Here is a 15,576-nt window from a genome sequence, read left to right as displayed (position 1 = left end):
TCTTCGGCGCGGCCTTGGGTACCCTAGGCCCACCGGCCAGGAAGTGATTGATCTTACCCGCCCGGGCAAGAGTCTCAATCCCGTCGCGGAGAGCGTAGCAATCACCCGTGACGTGGCCGTGATTGGAGTGGTATTTGCAGAAGACGCCCTCCCTGATTTTGTCCGGGGGTGGTCCCTTGATCTCCCTGGCAGCTGGGAGTTGGTCCTTGATCTTGGAGAAGATCGCCTCCAGACCGGCATTGAGGGGAGTGTACTCCGTGTACTGGACAAACTTGGGCCCCTTGCCCAGAAGTTGGCGTGGCTCCTCGGTCCTGGTCTTCTGGGATTGGACCTGGGGTTTGGGACTTGCAACCTCTCCCTCCTTCCTCTTGGCCGAGGTCGGCCTGGGATTTAGGGCCTCAACCTGAGCATCCCACTCCTCAGCCCGCGCCCACTTAGTGGCTTCGGCGGAAAGCTCATCATAAGTGGAGGGAGGATTCCTCATCAGGTGGGAGCGGAGTCCCCCGGCATGCAGACCTTGCATGAGGGCGTTCTTAGCTGACCTGTCGTCGCAATCGTCGCACTTCGTATATTCGATGTTGAAGCGGATCAGATAGGCCTTGAGGCTCTCCCCTTCCTGCTGTTTAATGAGCGACATATCGTTCAAGTTGTAGAGTCGTTCGGATACAACCCGATATCTCGCCAGGAAGGCCCTCCGGAGGTCGGAGAAGGAGTCAATGGAGTTTGGTTGGAGAGTTCGGAACCAACCCCGAGCCGATCCCTTCAAGGTTGAGGGGAAGATTCGGCATTTAGTAGCTTCAGATGCCTGACGGGCCTCCATGGCGTATCTGAAGCTGTCAAGATGGTCGTAGGGATCCTTGGCCCCATCGTACTGATCCATCTTGGGGGGCTTGGTGTCGCGGGAGACCTCAGCATCCATGATTCTGCTGGTGTACGGGAGGGGGAGTTCCTCTCCGTGGTCGGCTCTACCGGTGTGCCCCCTGGAGACCTCGACTTGGCCGAGCCGATCGTGGACGCTCCGGATTTGGTCCTGGACCAAAGTCCGGACAAGATTTTCCACATTGGGTGGGGTCGGCTCGGCTGCATTTTCCCCTGAGCACTCGGCCTGGTTGCCGAGTCTCTCACTCACCGGCTGACGAGTGATCCTCTCGCTCACCGGTTGTCGATCCGACATGATCATAGTCGATCCCAGTCGATCGCTCACCGATCGTCTCCCTGAATGGGCTCCTGATGGGGAAGGATCTTGGCTGGCGATAGGGCCGAGCCTATTCCTAATCGGGACCCGGGTTTCGGCCGAACCGGTTGGACTGTTGGTCCCTAACCTTGATTGGGCCGGGGGTCGTCGGTTTGTATTCGGGTCGGCACGGTCTCCGCCTGAATTCCTGGGGACACGCTTCCCGAAAGCCGCCTGTTTTTGCTGAAGAAGACGGTGGGCGTTTAGGCATTCGGCCTGTTCGGCCGGGGGCATGTCCTCGAAGCCCGGGAAAACGTGATCCATATCCTCCCGATCGGTCTGGTCGTTCGGCTCGGCGGGAGTGCTCTGCCGAGAAGGAGACGGCGAAAGGACCTCCTGCTCGGTTCGGGTCCGTCGCGATCGGAAACCCGATCCCCCACTATTCTCAAGCTGAGCACGGTGGCGTGCAAGTTCCCCGGCCAGCTCGGCCTGTTTTGCGAGCAGCTCATTATTCTGCTTTAGGAGTGCATTTTCAGCGGCTAGATGTCGTTGGCTCTCCTTAAGGAGTTTGTGAGCAGCCCGGATTTTCGAGGGACCTTTGGACTTTGATGTCCTGGAGAGTTGTGCTCCCCTCCTCTTCTCAGGTGTCTCAGGCTGATGTTGTTCATCATTCTGAGATGCTTCTGAGGAAGAGCTACTATCGCGAAAGATGGTGGTCATGATGACTTGTTTGGAAGAAGAGCTCAGCACTTGCGGTGATGAACACAGTGGCTGAAGATGATCTTCCCACAGACGGCGCCAATCTGTTGATGCAAATTCTCGTAAGGTAGATGCAACAACTTAGAATAGCTGATCTGGCTGATCAAATGTCTTGCTGGATGATGAAGTGGATGTTGGTTGAGATCTTCCTGCAAAAGAAACAAGATCAAAGGAGATGGACCGGTGTGGTACCAGCCAAACACACTCCGATGATGAAATCAGTGATGATGTTTGATGGTGGATGAGGAAGAACAGAGGATGAACTTGGGAGAATAGGAAGAACAAGGCAAATGTTCTGGGTTATTCTCAGCAAGTTGGGTAGGCTCTTTTGTGGATGGGAGTTTTTGTGAGAGTGTTTTGTGGGTAGATGCGTAGATCCTGGTTTTGCACATATGAGTTGATATATATAAGCAAAGGAAGTCTTGGTGAGTAAGATACCTGCATGTGAATGAATGGTTGCCAGTGACCCACGTGCCTGGTCAGAACTAATTGCATGTACAGCTGCTCACCTCCTTAGCATTCAATGTTGCATTGAATGCTCCATTAAATGCAAGGTTGGAAGGTTCAGGTAGATTGCCTCATCAGTCATGAATGCAGGCTGGATATTCCATCTGTCAGAGGATTTGTGTCAGATGCATTTATGTATGGCGGTTCATCCCAACGTGATCTTCCTGGGAATGGCGGCGGAGAGTCGAGCCGAACCGAACAGATGTCCTTACGCGTGTGCATGAAGTCCATATGTGATCGGATCGGACATGGGATCCAAGACCGAGCTGATCCAAGAGATAGGGGCCCCTCCGAGCCCTGATTGGCCGACGCCAGAACTCGAAAGGAGGTCACTTCGGTGCCGAGCCGAGCCGAACCGGGATGACCGTGGAAAGAAGGGCACTCAATCCCTTGGAAGATCATCGGTTCGGCTCGGACCGGTCATGGAGGACCGACGCAGAGCCCCGGTCCGAGCTGGGGGAGGAAGTGCTGAGCAGTGATGATGTGGAGGTCAAAGTTTGACCACTGAGAGTCAACTCCGAGGTGGGTGTTGACCAGCCACGTGTCGAGCCGTGATTGGCTGTTCGGATTGGTGTGGATTTTCCCACAAACAATCTATTATGTTTATGTACCTTGAAAAGAAATTTTGGTGAGTACAATTTCAGTTTCTATTTGCTCGAATGGACTTTCACAAGTGATAGATCCTTTGAGGCAAATCACATGTTTATGAGATATGTCGCATGGAGAGAGAGAGAGAGAGAGAGAGAGAGAGAGAGAGAGAGAGAGAAAGAGATGGGGAAGGAGGGGGGAATGGGAAAACATCAATATCAAGAGAAATTATCATGTATAATCGATATATTGACAGGTGGTATAATCAGTGTTATAATATAGGTGTGTTGTAAAAATAAAGAACTTTAGAGAGAAAAGATGGGAGAACAGTGTGTCCTTTTTCCATTCTATAGAGCCTCTATTTATAGGCTTTAAGTGATAAACATTTACATCAGATAAACATCTTATGATAAATACATTATCACTAAGATAAATACAGGAAAATAAAATGAGTATTTATCTAGCTAATATTATATGATTATCTATGGAGATAAATACATGAAATGTGGTATGTAGTTATCTGATGAGGACATTCACATTATCTGCAACAAGGTGAATATTATTAATATTATACCCTACTAATACAAACACATCGTCTAATAATACATTTACACATTGGATTGGTTATACCATATAGAGGTATATCGGTTATATTTTATAATTTTCCAATATCAAAGCAGAGAAGTTTTTTTTTTGTTAAATGGATTAAACTTATGCCGGATGACGTGGTATCCTCTAAGCCATCGGATTGCTTGAAGCAATGTTGAAAGGTAGAGAAGCCGGATCTCCCTACTTATATTTTTTTTGATGGGCCTACTTATTTTACTTACACTTTTAATTATAATTGTATACAAGGAGTAAAATTTCGGTTTTTACGGAAATTTTCGTGGAAATTTCGATTAAAATTTCGATTTCAACAAAATTAGACAAAAACTATGAAAATTGCTATCAAAATACGGAAATTTTGAATGAAACTTGACCATATTTTTTATTTAACATATTATCTACTATATTAATAAAAAACATTGAAGAAACCAAATTATATAATAGGTTTCATGTGACATAAGATGAATATAATGCGCGTTAGAGGCAAATACTGTTAAACAAAATTAGTATAATGAATAAATTAAATCAATATATTCTTTATACTCTATAATCTATACACTAACCATAATACTAAACCCTATATACCATAATACTCTTTATACTCTATAATCTATTCACTTAACCTTATATACTATGTATTCTTTAGGATATGAACCATATGATATAAGATATTAGGATTTAGGCCCTTTAGGGTATTTTTAATTATTTTTTATATAAAAGTGTATTAGTGTTTAGAATTCTAAAACAATTATACAAAACCCCAAATCCTTTATTTTCTTTCCAATTGCCCAAAGGCCTCAAACGTCAATCAACCCTAAAGATTTTTCTTTGTTTTTTTCTCTTTTTTTATTTCTTTTCTTTCCTTCCTTTTCTTTTCTTTTTTGTTTCTTTCTTTCCTTTTCCTTTTAACCTTGAAGTCTTGAACATCATATATAATTATATAACAATCCTAGTTTTTGTTTTCTTCTCTGCAGTGGGGATTTAATGTAAAAGTAGATGTAAAATTGTCCTTCACTCCTTCGTCTCTTCATCACCCAGACAAGCTCACAGTCAGTTTTTTTTTTCCTTCCTCTTCCTCCTACTCGTGACTCTCTCTCATTCTCGTCCTCTTCACAGTCTTCTCTCTCTCTTCCTTCCTTTTCCTCCTTGCCCATGACTCTCTCTCTTCTTCTTCCCCACCAAGCACCAACCCCCTGCCTCTTTCCCGCCAACCCAACCCATCCCCGACACACCCCCCCTCACCCAGCCCCTTTTCCCCTAAACCCAGCCGAAATTTCTTGAAATTTCGCCAATTACCGAAAATAGTTGAGTATTTGATAAAATCTCGGTGACCCAAAAAAACGAAATTTCATTCCTTGTTTACAACTAAATGAAACACCAAAATGGCCAAATCAAACCCCAAATAAAATTTCAAACCTTTTTTTTTTTCTTTCCAATTGCCTAAAGACTCCAAATCTCAGTTGACTCTAAAAAAAAAAATTTTTCTTTTCTTTTCTCTCTTTTTTTTCCTTTCCTTTTCCTCTTCTTCCCCTGTTACTTCCACTTCCAATGGTCTTCGTCTTTTTCCAGACTTCCAGTGGCCTTCCTCTTTTTTTTTCTCCAGTTTTTCTTTTCTTCTCCCTTCACTTCCAGTTTTTCTCCTCCATTCCTAATCTCTCTCTTCCCTCTCCCTCCCCTGATCCCTTTCTCTTCGTTATGGGGAGTCAATGCTCCGGACCGAATAGAGCTTACCTCCGGCACCTGGCTTTCTCCGGCACATATTAGCTTAGATGCGCTTAATAGGCCGGTTTGGCTTCCTCTCCAACGGCTTCCTTACCTTACCCACGCTACACTCCCACTCCAAGCTACGCCTGCTTTCCTCCTCTCCCTCCCCGGATCTCTTCTCTCCCTCCGATGACGGTGCGCCTCTGCAGCTCCTTCTCTGATCTCTGATCTCTTCTCTTCTTCCGGCAACGGTGTTTTGCCTCCCCTCTCCCTCCGGTCTCTGCTTCCCCTCTCTCTTTCCGGCCTCTACATCGAAAATTTTGCCGAAATTTTTCAAAATTTTTCGAAATTAATTTAGTATGGTGTTAAAATTTGCATACCCATAAAAAACGAAATTTCGCCTAAAATTTCAAAATTTTACTCCTTGATTGTATATTATAAAAAATGTAAAAGATAAAAAACTAATAAAACTTAATTCATAACAGTTTTTTGGTATATTTACAATTTATAATACATGATATCATTAAAAAATGACATAAATTCAATTTAGACACATAACTATATATGTTATTTCAACGGGGTCCACGAACTTTTAAATATTTCAAATATACACCTGATTTATTATGTAAATTGAAAAATGAAATTCCGTCCATCAATTTATTGAGAGATCAGTTAAATGTCAGCTTGACTTTTGCTAACAGGGATTAATTGGCGACGTGGCACCAACTCAGCATACATTTCCCGCCAAATGAACAACACATGTCCACTTGACATGGGCCCACACACCCATCACCTTCTTCTCGCTCGTCGAACGCTCTCCTGACCATTTAGTCTCCAAAAAACATCACGTTTTCCCTCAAATTCGAATATAAATCTCTCACTTGTGTTCAACGAGCGAGAAAGAGATGATGAGTTTGTGGGCCCGTGTCAGGGGTTAGGTGGACCTGTGTCGCTCATTTGCCGCCAAATGAGCGACACAGGTCCACCTAACCCCTGACACGGGCCCACAAACTCTCACTCTCTCTATTATTATTAAATTGTGGGCCCGTGTCGCTCATTCGGCGGGAAATGTTTGCTGAGATAGCGCTACGTCGTCAAGTAATCCTGGTCAGCAAAAGCCAAGTTGTCATTTAACTGATCTCTCAATAAATCAATGGACATAAATTCATTTTTCGATTTAGATAATAGATCGAGTGTATATTTGAAATATTTTAAAGTTCATAGACCCGTTAAAATAGCTTATATAATTATGTGTTTAAATTGAATTTATGCCTTAAAAAAAGTATGATATAAAATCCAAACTCGTTATCTTACCTTTAAATTCGTCAAAAATATAATTTCTGGCACATTTCAACAGGTGATGCTCTAAGCACCCAACAGATTTAAGAAGATAAAAAACAGTCACTGAAAAAAATAAAAAATAAAAAAAACCAAAAAGACAGCAGGTCAGACTCCAGTTACATAAAGCCTCACTATAGGTCTGTGATGCACAGCCAGGTGATAACAAACTCGCCTGCCCTCGAAATTTAACGGTCTCCAAATGTGCCACCATCTGTGTCTGTAAATTTTCTTACAGGGCCAAAAACTTTCTTACTTGGCGCAACCAAAAGCTCCACAAACAGACAGGAACACAGCGAGGCCTATATTTTCTCCGGAAAATCTTTCCCTTCTATTTTCTCGGGAAAATCTTGCAAGCTTTTGCATTGTAGAATCGGAGTGTCTGATCTTCGATTCGGCTCCCCCCCCAAAAAAAAAAAAAACAAATAAAGGAGAAGCTTGATCCCTGTAAAAACCTTACATTGATTTTTCGAAACCGAGCTCTTTTTGGTACTGTTTCTGTTTCCATCATTGGTTCAATTGGAGGGGTTTTGGGAAATTCTAGAGAACCCTTTTTTTTTTTGGGCTTTCTCTAATATATCGAAGTAGTGGTTGTTTGGCTGCGTTAATTTCTTTTGGAAATGGTATTGGGTAGCTTAAAGAGCACGACAATGTCGGTGGGGTCGTTACCAGGGAGCTCAGGGTACTTGGATTTGCACCCAGAGAGAAAAATGTTCTATTTCAAGAATCCTTACGTTCTGGGTTTGACTGTTGTTGCTGGAATTGGTGGACTCCTCTTTGGCTACGACACAGGTACTACTACCGCAACCAGTCCTTAATTCTTAATCAATACATATATACATACATGTTTCTGTGTTTCTGTATGCAAATACTTATGTTTATATGTGCCTTTTCAAATGCGTATAGTAGTAGTACCGTAGTAGTAGTAGTTGTTGTTTTCTTTTTGGTTTTACAAAGAACACTTTTGTTTGATCAATAAGGAGTAGAACGAATAATATATTTTAAAATTTCTTTTGAGCTCATCTTTATACTCTTATTTCTTTTAATATCAACCTAAAAGTTCAAATTTATCAAGCATTGACTGATTAGTACTTCTACAGTTCTACTCCCTCCATTATGATTGGGCTTTTTTTTTTTTTTTTTTTTTTTTGTGTGTGTGTAGAAAATTAATTTCTGCCCAAAAATTTCTTTCAAGTATAACTAAGATCATATCGATTGTGCACGTTAGTGATTCACATTGCTACCCAATGTGTCATAGAAGTTTACATATTACAATATTTTTCAGAGTTTAGGGTATTCCAAAAATATATTAACTTTCATCCTGCTATGGGGCACAAATAGAAAGGAGTTGGATTGTAGATGTGAAATTGGATGGCATTTAGATGTGCTCTTTTAGCTTCCAAAAGTTCAAAGAAAGATGGGGGGTTTTGGTTGTGCCATACATAACCCCAGTTTTCCTTTTGACATAACCTAGGGGAGAAAAACCATTGGCCTATGAGTTTTCACTTCTTAATTCTCATATATATTTTCCTCTCAGTTTACAGCTGGGAGGACAACACGGAACTGCGACCTAAATGAAGGTTTAATTTCTAACTGTAAGCTTGATATACAAAGTTTGCCCATTCCTTGACAGTTTAAGCTTTTGGTACCAATGGTTATCTAACATGGTATTAGAGCCTTATTTGCAGGAGGTTTTGGGTTCAACCTCCGATCCCCATTTCCCACTGCTTTGTTGGTGTGCATGGTGTAGGGTGGGGCTGCACCTCTCTCTCTCTCTCTCTCTCTCTCTCTCTCTCTCTCTCTCTCTCTCTCTCTCTCTCTCTCTCCCTCTCCATCTGTCTACTGAGTTCGCATGCAGAATGGGGGTGCATGTGAGGCTTTTGAGAGCCAAACATATCAAGGTAGAGAGGCAAACATATAGGTGCAACCCCACCCTGCACTTGCAAACCAACAAAGAAGGGGGAATTGGAGGTTTCAAACTATGGGTCTCTTGCAAAAAAAGTTTTTATACCATGCAATACAATACAACCACCAACACCAAAAGTTTAAACTGTTGGGGAATAGGCTAACAATGTATGTCAAGCTTACAGCTTAGACCATTCCCTACATATTTCTTCTGATAATAATGCGACTTTTAGTGGTGTAGATACATCATACATGTGACCACACACTATCCTCTGTGCATACATATGCTGACATTTTCTTTATTCTTTTCCCTTTTTGACTACAAGCACAAGGTGTTGTATATTTGTAGGCAATTTGGTGGCCATTGTAGCATATCCTAATGAATATTTGAATTTGCAGAAGCTCTAGTCTGGGATTAAAATTCATACCTTTAAGAATTTGCATTTTAGGGAAAAAGATAATATTATGTTTACTACCAGAAAAATATAACAATGAAGATAACACACGGGGATGCAATATTTGAATCTAGGATCTCAAGGTTTAAATGCTATATTCTACCTTTTCTTAGCAGGCAAGGACCTTGCCTTCTTCTAGAGAATATAGTATGTATGAACTTAATATCAACAACGGTTAGAGGCTATCCTACTTCTCTTTAGTTAAGCTGTCAAGATCTTTTGGGTCTTTTTTTTGTTTTTTGTTTCTCTCTCTGAAGATGTTACCACATTCGATTATATTTGTTGAGAATATAAAAATCATGTCAGCTCCAATTTGGCCACACTTGTTCCATGTCACCCATATACTTGAGCCATATGTTTGGCGCAATCCAATTACATGTGGGGTTGTGCTGAGAACACATCAATAATTTGAAGCCTTGCATCACAATATACAAAATCTTAGGTCTCTACACTCATTGCCAATTGGTTTTGGGTTGCATGCTCTAACTTTAACAATATTGATTACAGGTGTGATATCAGGGGCCCTTCTGTATATCAAAGATGATTTTGAGGTTGTCAAGCAAAGTAGTTTCCTTCAGGTACAAGCATTTTAGTGTTCTAGTAAAGCTTTCTCTTGGGGTGGAGATATCACATGGTTTCACTTTTTTCATGCTTGAGAAGAGTGGAAGGAAAAAGAACCATTTCTTTTGCCTAACATATAGCTGAGTGGGATTTAGAATAGAGGAAGAGAAAGAGCGTGATAACCAGATTCTAATGGTGGGGTCTCCCACCTGGATTGATGGGGAGGTGGTGGTGACATTATTTCATATATTAGTATATGGGTCACAGTGGCTCCTTCTCATTACTTGATTTTCTTTCTTTGTTAATTTTCTATAACTACAAAAAAAAAAAAAAAGAATTGTTAATATTTGGTCTGTTTCTTCTTTGAAACATTCTGATTGTTTAAGTTGGCAGGAAACAATTGTAAGCATGGCCTTGGTTGGTGCTATTATTGGAGCCGCTGCAGGGGGTTGGATAAATGATGCTTATGGACGTAAGAAGGCTACTCTTCTTGCTGATGTTGTCTTTGCTCTTGGGGCAATTGTCATGGCTGCTGCTCCAGATCCATATGTTCTTATATTGGGACGACTTCTGGTTGGCCTTGGTGTTGGTGTGGCATCAGTTACTGCTCCTGTCTATATTGCAGAAGCATCCCCATCAGAAATAAGGGGAGGTCTAGTGAGCACCAATGTTCTTATGATAACTGGTGGCCAGTTTCTCTCCTACCTCGTAAATCTTGGTTTTACAGAGGTTAGACTTACTTAGCCTTTTGATTTGCTTTTATCATGTTGTAGTACATATTGAATTATTGCATCACATATTTATATTCTCAAGGAAAACTTATGTCTAATGGGACCAATGACTTTTTTTCGATATTATATTACTGTATTGGAATAGATTTTCTGGGAAATGTTTTTGTTTTTAGTTACAACATTGGGGGAAGAGTGATTTGAATTTAGGACCTCCTCATCGAGTTGAGGTGCGGCTACCAACTGACTACCTAGTGAAGCCATTTTGTTTATTATAATTTACTACATATTTATTAAAAGTACCCTGATTGAGGTTTTGTAGTTCTGATTAAATTGCTCAAATGCAGAAGAGAAACTTTGTTTTACTTGTTCTTATCGTAATTGTAGATGTTTCTTTCTTACAATGTTTGAAGTGTATAAAATTTATTAATAATGTTATTTGCATATATGTAGGCAAATGCCCTCCAATTAAAAAAAAATGAGAGAAAAATAGGAAAATAGCTCAGCAATTATAGAAATTGTCTTTTTAGGAATTTTGTTTGTTGGCCTGAACTTCATAGGAATTGAAGTATATTATTCTAAATCATTTGGTGATAATATATTTTGGTCTCATTTTCACTTGGTCAAAGTAGGCTCCTGGTTTTCATAGAATCTGAAATGGCAAATGAGCCCGTTAAAATTACTGAATGACAGGACAGTGAAGATGTACTTGAAAGATTATCTGATAATAGATCATGAGATGTTGAGGGTATGAATCTCTGCCATTATTTTTTTTTCTATATGTTTTTTCTTCAAACCCTTTGCCAGTAGAAATTTAAACTGGGTTTTCAAATACTAAGTTGCTAGGTTGACTGTACTTGTTTCTTTATGCAAACGTTATTGCAGGAGAAATTGTGTTATGTTAATCTTGTTCAATTACTGGCATGAAAGGTTTTCAGTTTTGCAGTTCTGAAGGGGCAGCATCAGGATAAGAGTTTGGGGCTGAGAAACTTACTCAAGGAACCTCTTCTGTTCTTTCCTGCCTAAGTTAGATTATGCATAGTGCTGTGATTTTTGAAAGCATGCTAGTATTGTATTGTAGTGTATCTGATCAAGGAGCATATCTGAACAGTTTACTTTTTTTCTTCACTCGTAGTTAGTAGCAAAAGTTTACATAGTCATGTTATAAGTTTTCTTTGGGGTACTTAATTCCATTTCTTTTTTCTGTTTGATATCAAGATAAAGATAGATTTTTTGTTTTATGTTTTTAATTTCCTTTTTAAGAAAAAAAAAAAAAAGAAAGAAAGAATCCAAGAACCTACTTTTAAAAGAAGAAAAAGAAAAAATGGTTTATCCATGGTTGGAGTTTCAAAGGTTCAAAAGTAATTCATCGAATTCTAGTTCTCATGATCAAAGTTCTATACTTGCCCTGTTGTTTATGTTTATCTATACTATTCTAGTAGAAGACCAGACATCTGTTGAAGGACTATATCTTCACATGGTTTCTTTGCTCAGTATGATATAGCATGTTGTGTTTCAAGATCTTAACCGGTACACGTAACATAGATATGAACCGTCCAGAAATATATACATTTTAAATGACATTAATTTGCTCCATCCCAGGGCAGTTTGGTCACTGCCTTCTAAAATCTTGACATCATAGTTCATATGTTTTTGGCCTTGCTGCGTAGGTTAGTTTAATGGAGTTCGGGGTGCGGCGGGATGGCTTTTAATTTGTGCAACTTCCTATAGCATGATGGATCTCACCTTTCTGTATTAATATGTTAGTGCCTGTGCAGGTCCCTGGGACATGGCGATGGATGCTTGGAGTTTCAGGTGTTCCAGCTGTCATTCAGTTCTCTCTCATGCTCTGTCTTCCAGAGTCTCCCCGATGGCTTTTTATGAAGGTAAGAAGTAAATGAACCATTTCATGTTGAGAAAATAGGGAGAGAGTGGGATAGATTAATCATTTTTCTGAAAGGGTTTAACTAAAGCACAATGCTGATCGCGATAGAAAACTAAATCACAATCAAATCATTTAAGTTAGGAAACTAGATTGCACCCCAAAACAAACCAGTAAACCAAATATTCTTGGACCTATTCACAATATGCTTTTATTCTCCAACACTCACACTCACACTCAGGTTGAACCATTGATGATAACCATGCCTAACTTGTTACATATCTCAGAAATAAAGTTAAGAGCTTAGACATATAAAAGAAATTAAAAGTATAAAATGGAACACATAAAATAAATTGGATTTGTGTTTGTGTCATCTTCAATGATTGTGCCATGTCATCCTGAGGCTTGAATTTCTTTGAATATGATCATCAACATCTTCATAAAGAAAGAAAAAACTCTAGAGAGTAATATGCCAACATATATACAACATGACAAAGTCAACGAGAGCTTGTAGTCATGCTGTCCAGCAGAAGGAAGTTTTTTTTTTTTTAGAAGATTAGGTCTCGGAATTGATCCTTTTATTCCTTGTTGAGAAAATCGTGAGATAATGAGATACATTAATCATGATTCATAACCCTAAAAGGATTTAAAATAGAGTACCACTCATTTCTCCAGATATTTCTTTCATCTGCATAATCAAGTTAAAATTTGGATCTTAATTTGCAGGATGATAAAGCTAAAGCCATTGATGTGCTCTCCAAAATTTATGATGTGGCTCGATTAGAGGATGAAATTGATTACCTTACTTCTCAAGCAGAGGAAGAGCGCCATAAGAAGAAGGATGTTAGCTATTGGCAGGTTTTCAAATCAAAAGAAATCAGACTTGCATTTCTGGCTGGTGCGGGACTTCAGGTAGGATGAAGGGTTTACTTGAAAAACTCTTAAGTTACTAAACACTAATTTCACTATATGTTGCTAAATACTAGTTGGAAGATGTTTACTATATTTATTGTTTCCTTTTGGTTAGAGTTCTGTTGCAACTCATCATTGTTCATAATACTTCAGGAGTGGGCAAATTCTGTCCTGTAATTTTTTTTTAAGTGGAAGGTTGTCTTTAAAAATTATGAATGTGCGTCTTAGTGTTAGAAGGATGAGAGCCTTGACAGCAAATATTTCTAAAGTCAGTTATGTACTTATGTTTGTTTCAAAAACTTGATTTTGTAGATTAATGTACTTGAGTACCTTAAATGTTCAATACAAGCTGATTTTGCTAGAGAAGATAGGAACCTCAAGTGATTCAGGAGCCCTGTACTTTATGCATGGTATATTAATCTTAGTTCCAATTGCCTTCTCCAGCTTTTCTGAGCAAAGTTGGCCAGATTTTGTACGATCCCCTTCTTACCTGACTTAAACAGTTTCATGCATACATATTTCGTCTCAAGTCCAGGATTAGTTGTTCCAGCTCTATATTATGGTCTTCCAATTTAAACAAAGTATCTATCTCCATTATATGTATAATTATATGTAAATATTTCGCTTCCTTATTCAGCTGTATCTATCTCTGGCTCCAGATTTTCTTATATAGTAATTTTGGCATGCTTTTTTTTTTTTTTTTTTTCAATATATATGTATGTACACCTATCAAATAAGACAATCTAGGAAAGTAAACTGAATTTTGAACAGGAAAATCTGTTTTTTGTTTTTTCCAAACAATCTTGTATGTTACATAGATTGAAGTTTTTGTGCTTGATCAAATAAACTGAATTTTGTTCCTTTCAATGAGGGAATTGTGGAGATAAAAATCAAGAGATAAAGAAAGCAAAGGATGAGGTAGGGTTGTAAGTAGGATATTTACAATTCCTAGTTCTAGTTTAAGAGATTCAATTCCTTTTTTGACTTCTCTGTCTGACTTCATTGGAGGTTGTTTTTGTATGTGTTTCTTCACATGAATTGGTCTAACCAAATCAAAAGTATCCTGTTAATCAGGAACTCCATTTAATGTGCTATGAGAGCATGATCATATGATGACAAATTTGTGCTTGTTCAGGCATTTCAACAATTCACTGGTATCAATACAGTCATGTACTACAGCCCAACGATTGTCCAGATGGCTGGCTTCCAGTCCAACCAGTTAGCTCTTTTACTGTCCCTTATTGTGGCTGCCATGAATGCTGCTGGGACAGTTCTTGGCATTTACCTCATTGACCATTTTGGCCGAAAGAAGCTGGCCCTCTCAAGCTTATTTGGTGTTATAGTATCACTTATCATCCTCTCTGCTGCATTTTTTGTTCAATCATCTGATTCTACAAGTCAGCTCTATGGGTGGATTGCAATTCTAGGCTTAGCCCTGTACATTGCATTTTTTTCACCGGGGATGGGACCTGTACCATGGACCGTGAACTCAGAGATATATCCCGAAGCATATAGAGGGATATGTGGGGGTATGTCAGCTACTGTGAATTGGATATCGAATTTGATTGTGGCCCAGTCTTTCCTTTCAATTGCTGACTCTCTGGGAACTGGTGCAACTTTCTTGATCCTTGCGGTTGTGGCTGTTATTGCATTTGTGTTTGTGATAGTGGTGCTGCCGGAGACAAAGGGCTTGACATTTGAGGAAGTGGAGAAGATCTGGAAGGAGAGGGCTTATGGCAGTGATTCTCCTAACACAGAGAGCCTTCTTGAGCGGGGAAATGAGTCTTAGGTATTTACACTTTTGCTGACTTTGATGTTGTATATGACCAACTTGTATCTTGCTTCAATCTATATATATATCTCCTCACATTTTCTCAATACTTGCATTAAGATCAGCTTTTGGCTAGAAGTATAATCCCTTATACCAAATGAACATGGTTTCGTTTTTATATCCGAGGTTGAGATTTTGTGGATTGGTAATTTGGTAGGATTAACACTTATTGGGTGTTCTTAAAAGTCACAACTAACACAGATTAAAAAATTTATGCTTAAAATTATTGTACTCTTAAGGAAATATCAGGCACTTATTCTAATAAACTAAGATTTACCAGAAATATCTCACAATTAAACACCCCTTTTTCGCTTTTTCATTCCATGTATGAATTAATTTTTTATTTATTTGGAATGGAAAGACAAATAATGACATGTATCTGTGAGATGGGGAAGGAGGTGCTCTTTAGGGAAAGAAGTGAAGCATTGTTTGATTTACCATTAGCAAGAGAAGTTGAAAAGTGATCAGTATTGGCAACACCAAAGATATGTCTTAAAGACTAGACGCTCGCAACATTCGGATGTTGTCACTGATCGATTACCATGTTATAAGTTTTGGTGAATTTCATACGCCAACTGATTGGCACATGTTATTCGCTTAGATTTTAAGTTCTAACTACTAAATTT

The 15,576-nt window shown here is 39.6% G+C and overlaps 1 protein-coding gene across 1 annotated transcript; it reads left to right on the top strand.

The window, feature by feature from the left end:
• Positions 1-6,917: 6,917 nt before the first annotated feature.
• INT1 (inositol transporter 1) lies at positions 6,918-15,036 on the top strand. Its single transcript, XM_086233022.1, has 6 exons — positions 6,918-7,468; positions 9,544-9,614; positions 9,991-10,326; positions 12,104-12,211; positions 12,934-13,119; positions 14,255-15,036. Exons 1-6 carry the CDS (start codon positions 7,297-7,299, stop codon positions 14,906-14,908), a joined length of 1,527 nt encoding a protein of 508 aa, XP_086089148.1. The 5' UTR covers positions 6,918-7,296; the 3' UTR covers positions 14,909-15,036.
• Positions 15,037-15,576: the final 540 nt, after the last annotated feature.

This window comes from Dryas octopetala, chromosome 2, assembly GCF_963921425.1.
Source record: "Dryas octopetala chromosome 2, drDryOcto1.1, whole genome shotgun sequence".
Classification (NCBI taxonomy): Eukaryota; Viridiplantae; Streptophyta; class Magnoliopsida; order Rosales; family Rosaceae; genus Dryas; species Dryas octopetala.
The sequence above is the reverse complement of the archived record's forward strand: the minus strand, read 5'-3'. Positions and strand labels throughout refer to the sequence as shown.

Excerpts from the sequence above, each read along its gene's own strand:
- INT1 (XM_086233022.1), top strand. The coding sequence starts at position 7,297 with ATGGTATTGGGTAGCTTAAAGAGCACGACAATGTCGGTGGGGTCGTTA. Across the intron at positions 7,469-9,543 it reads CCTCTTTGGCTACGACACAG|GTGTGATATCAGGGGCCCTT; the intron begins GTACTACTACCG and ends TATTGATTACAG. Across the intron at positions 9,615-9,990 it reads AGCAAAGTAGTTTCCTTCAG|GAAACAATTGTAAGCATGGC; the intron begins GTACAAGCATTT and ends TTAAGTTGGCAG.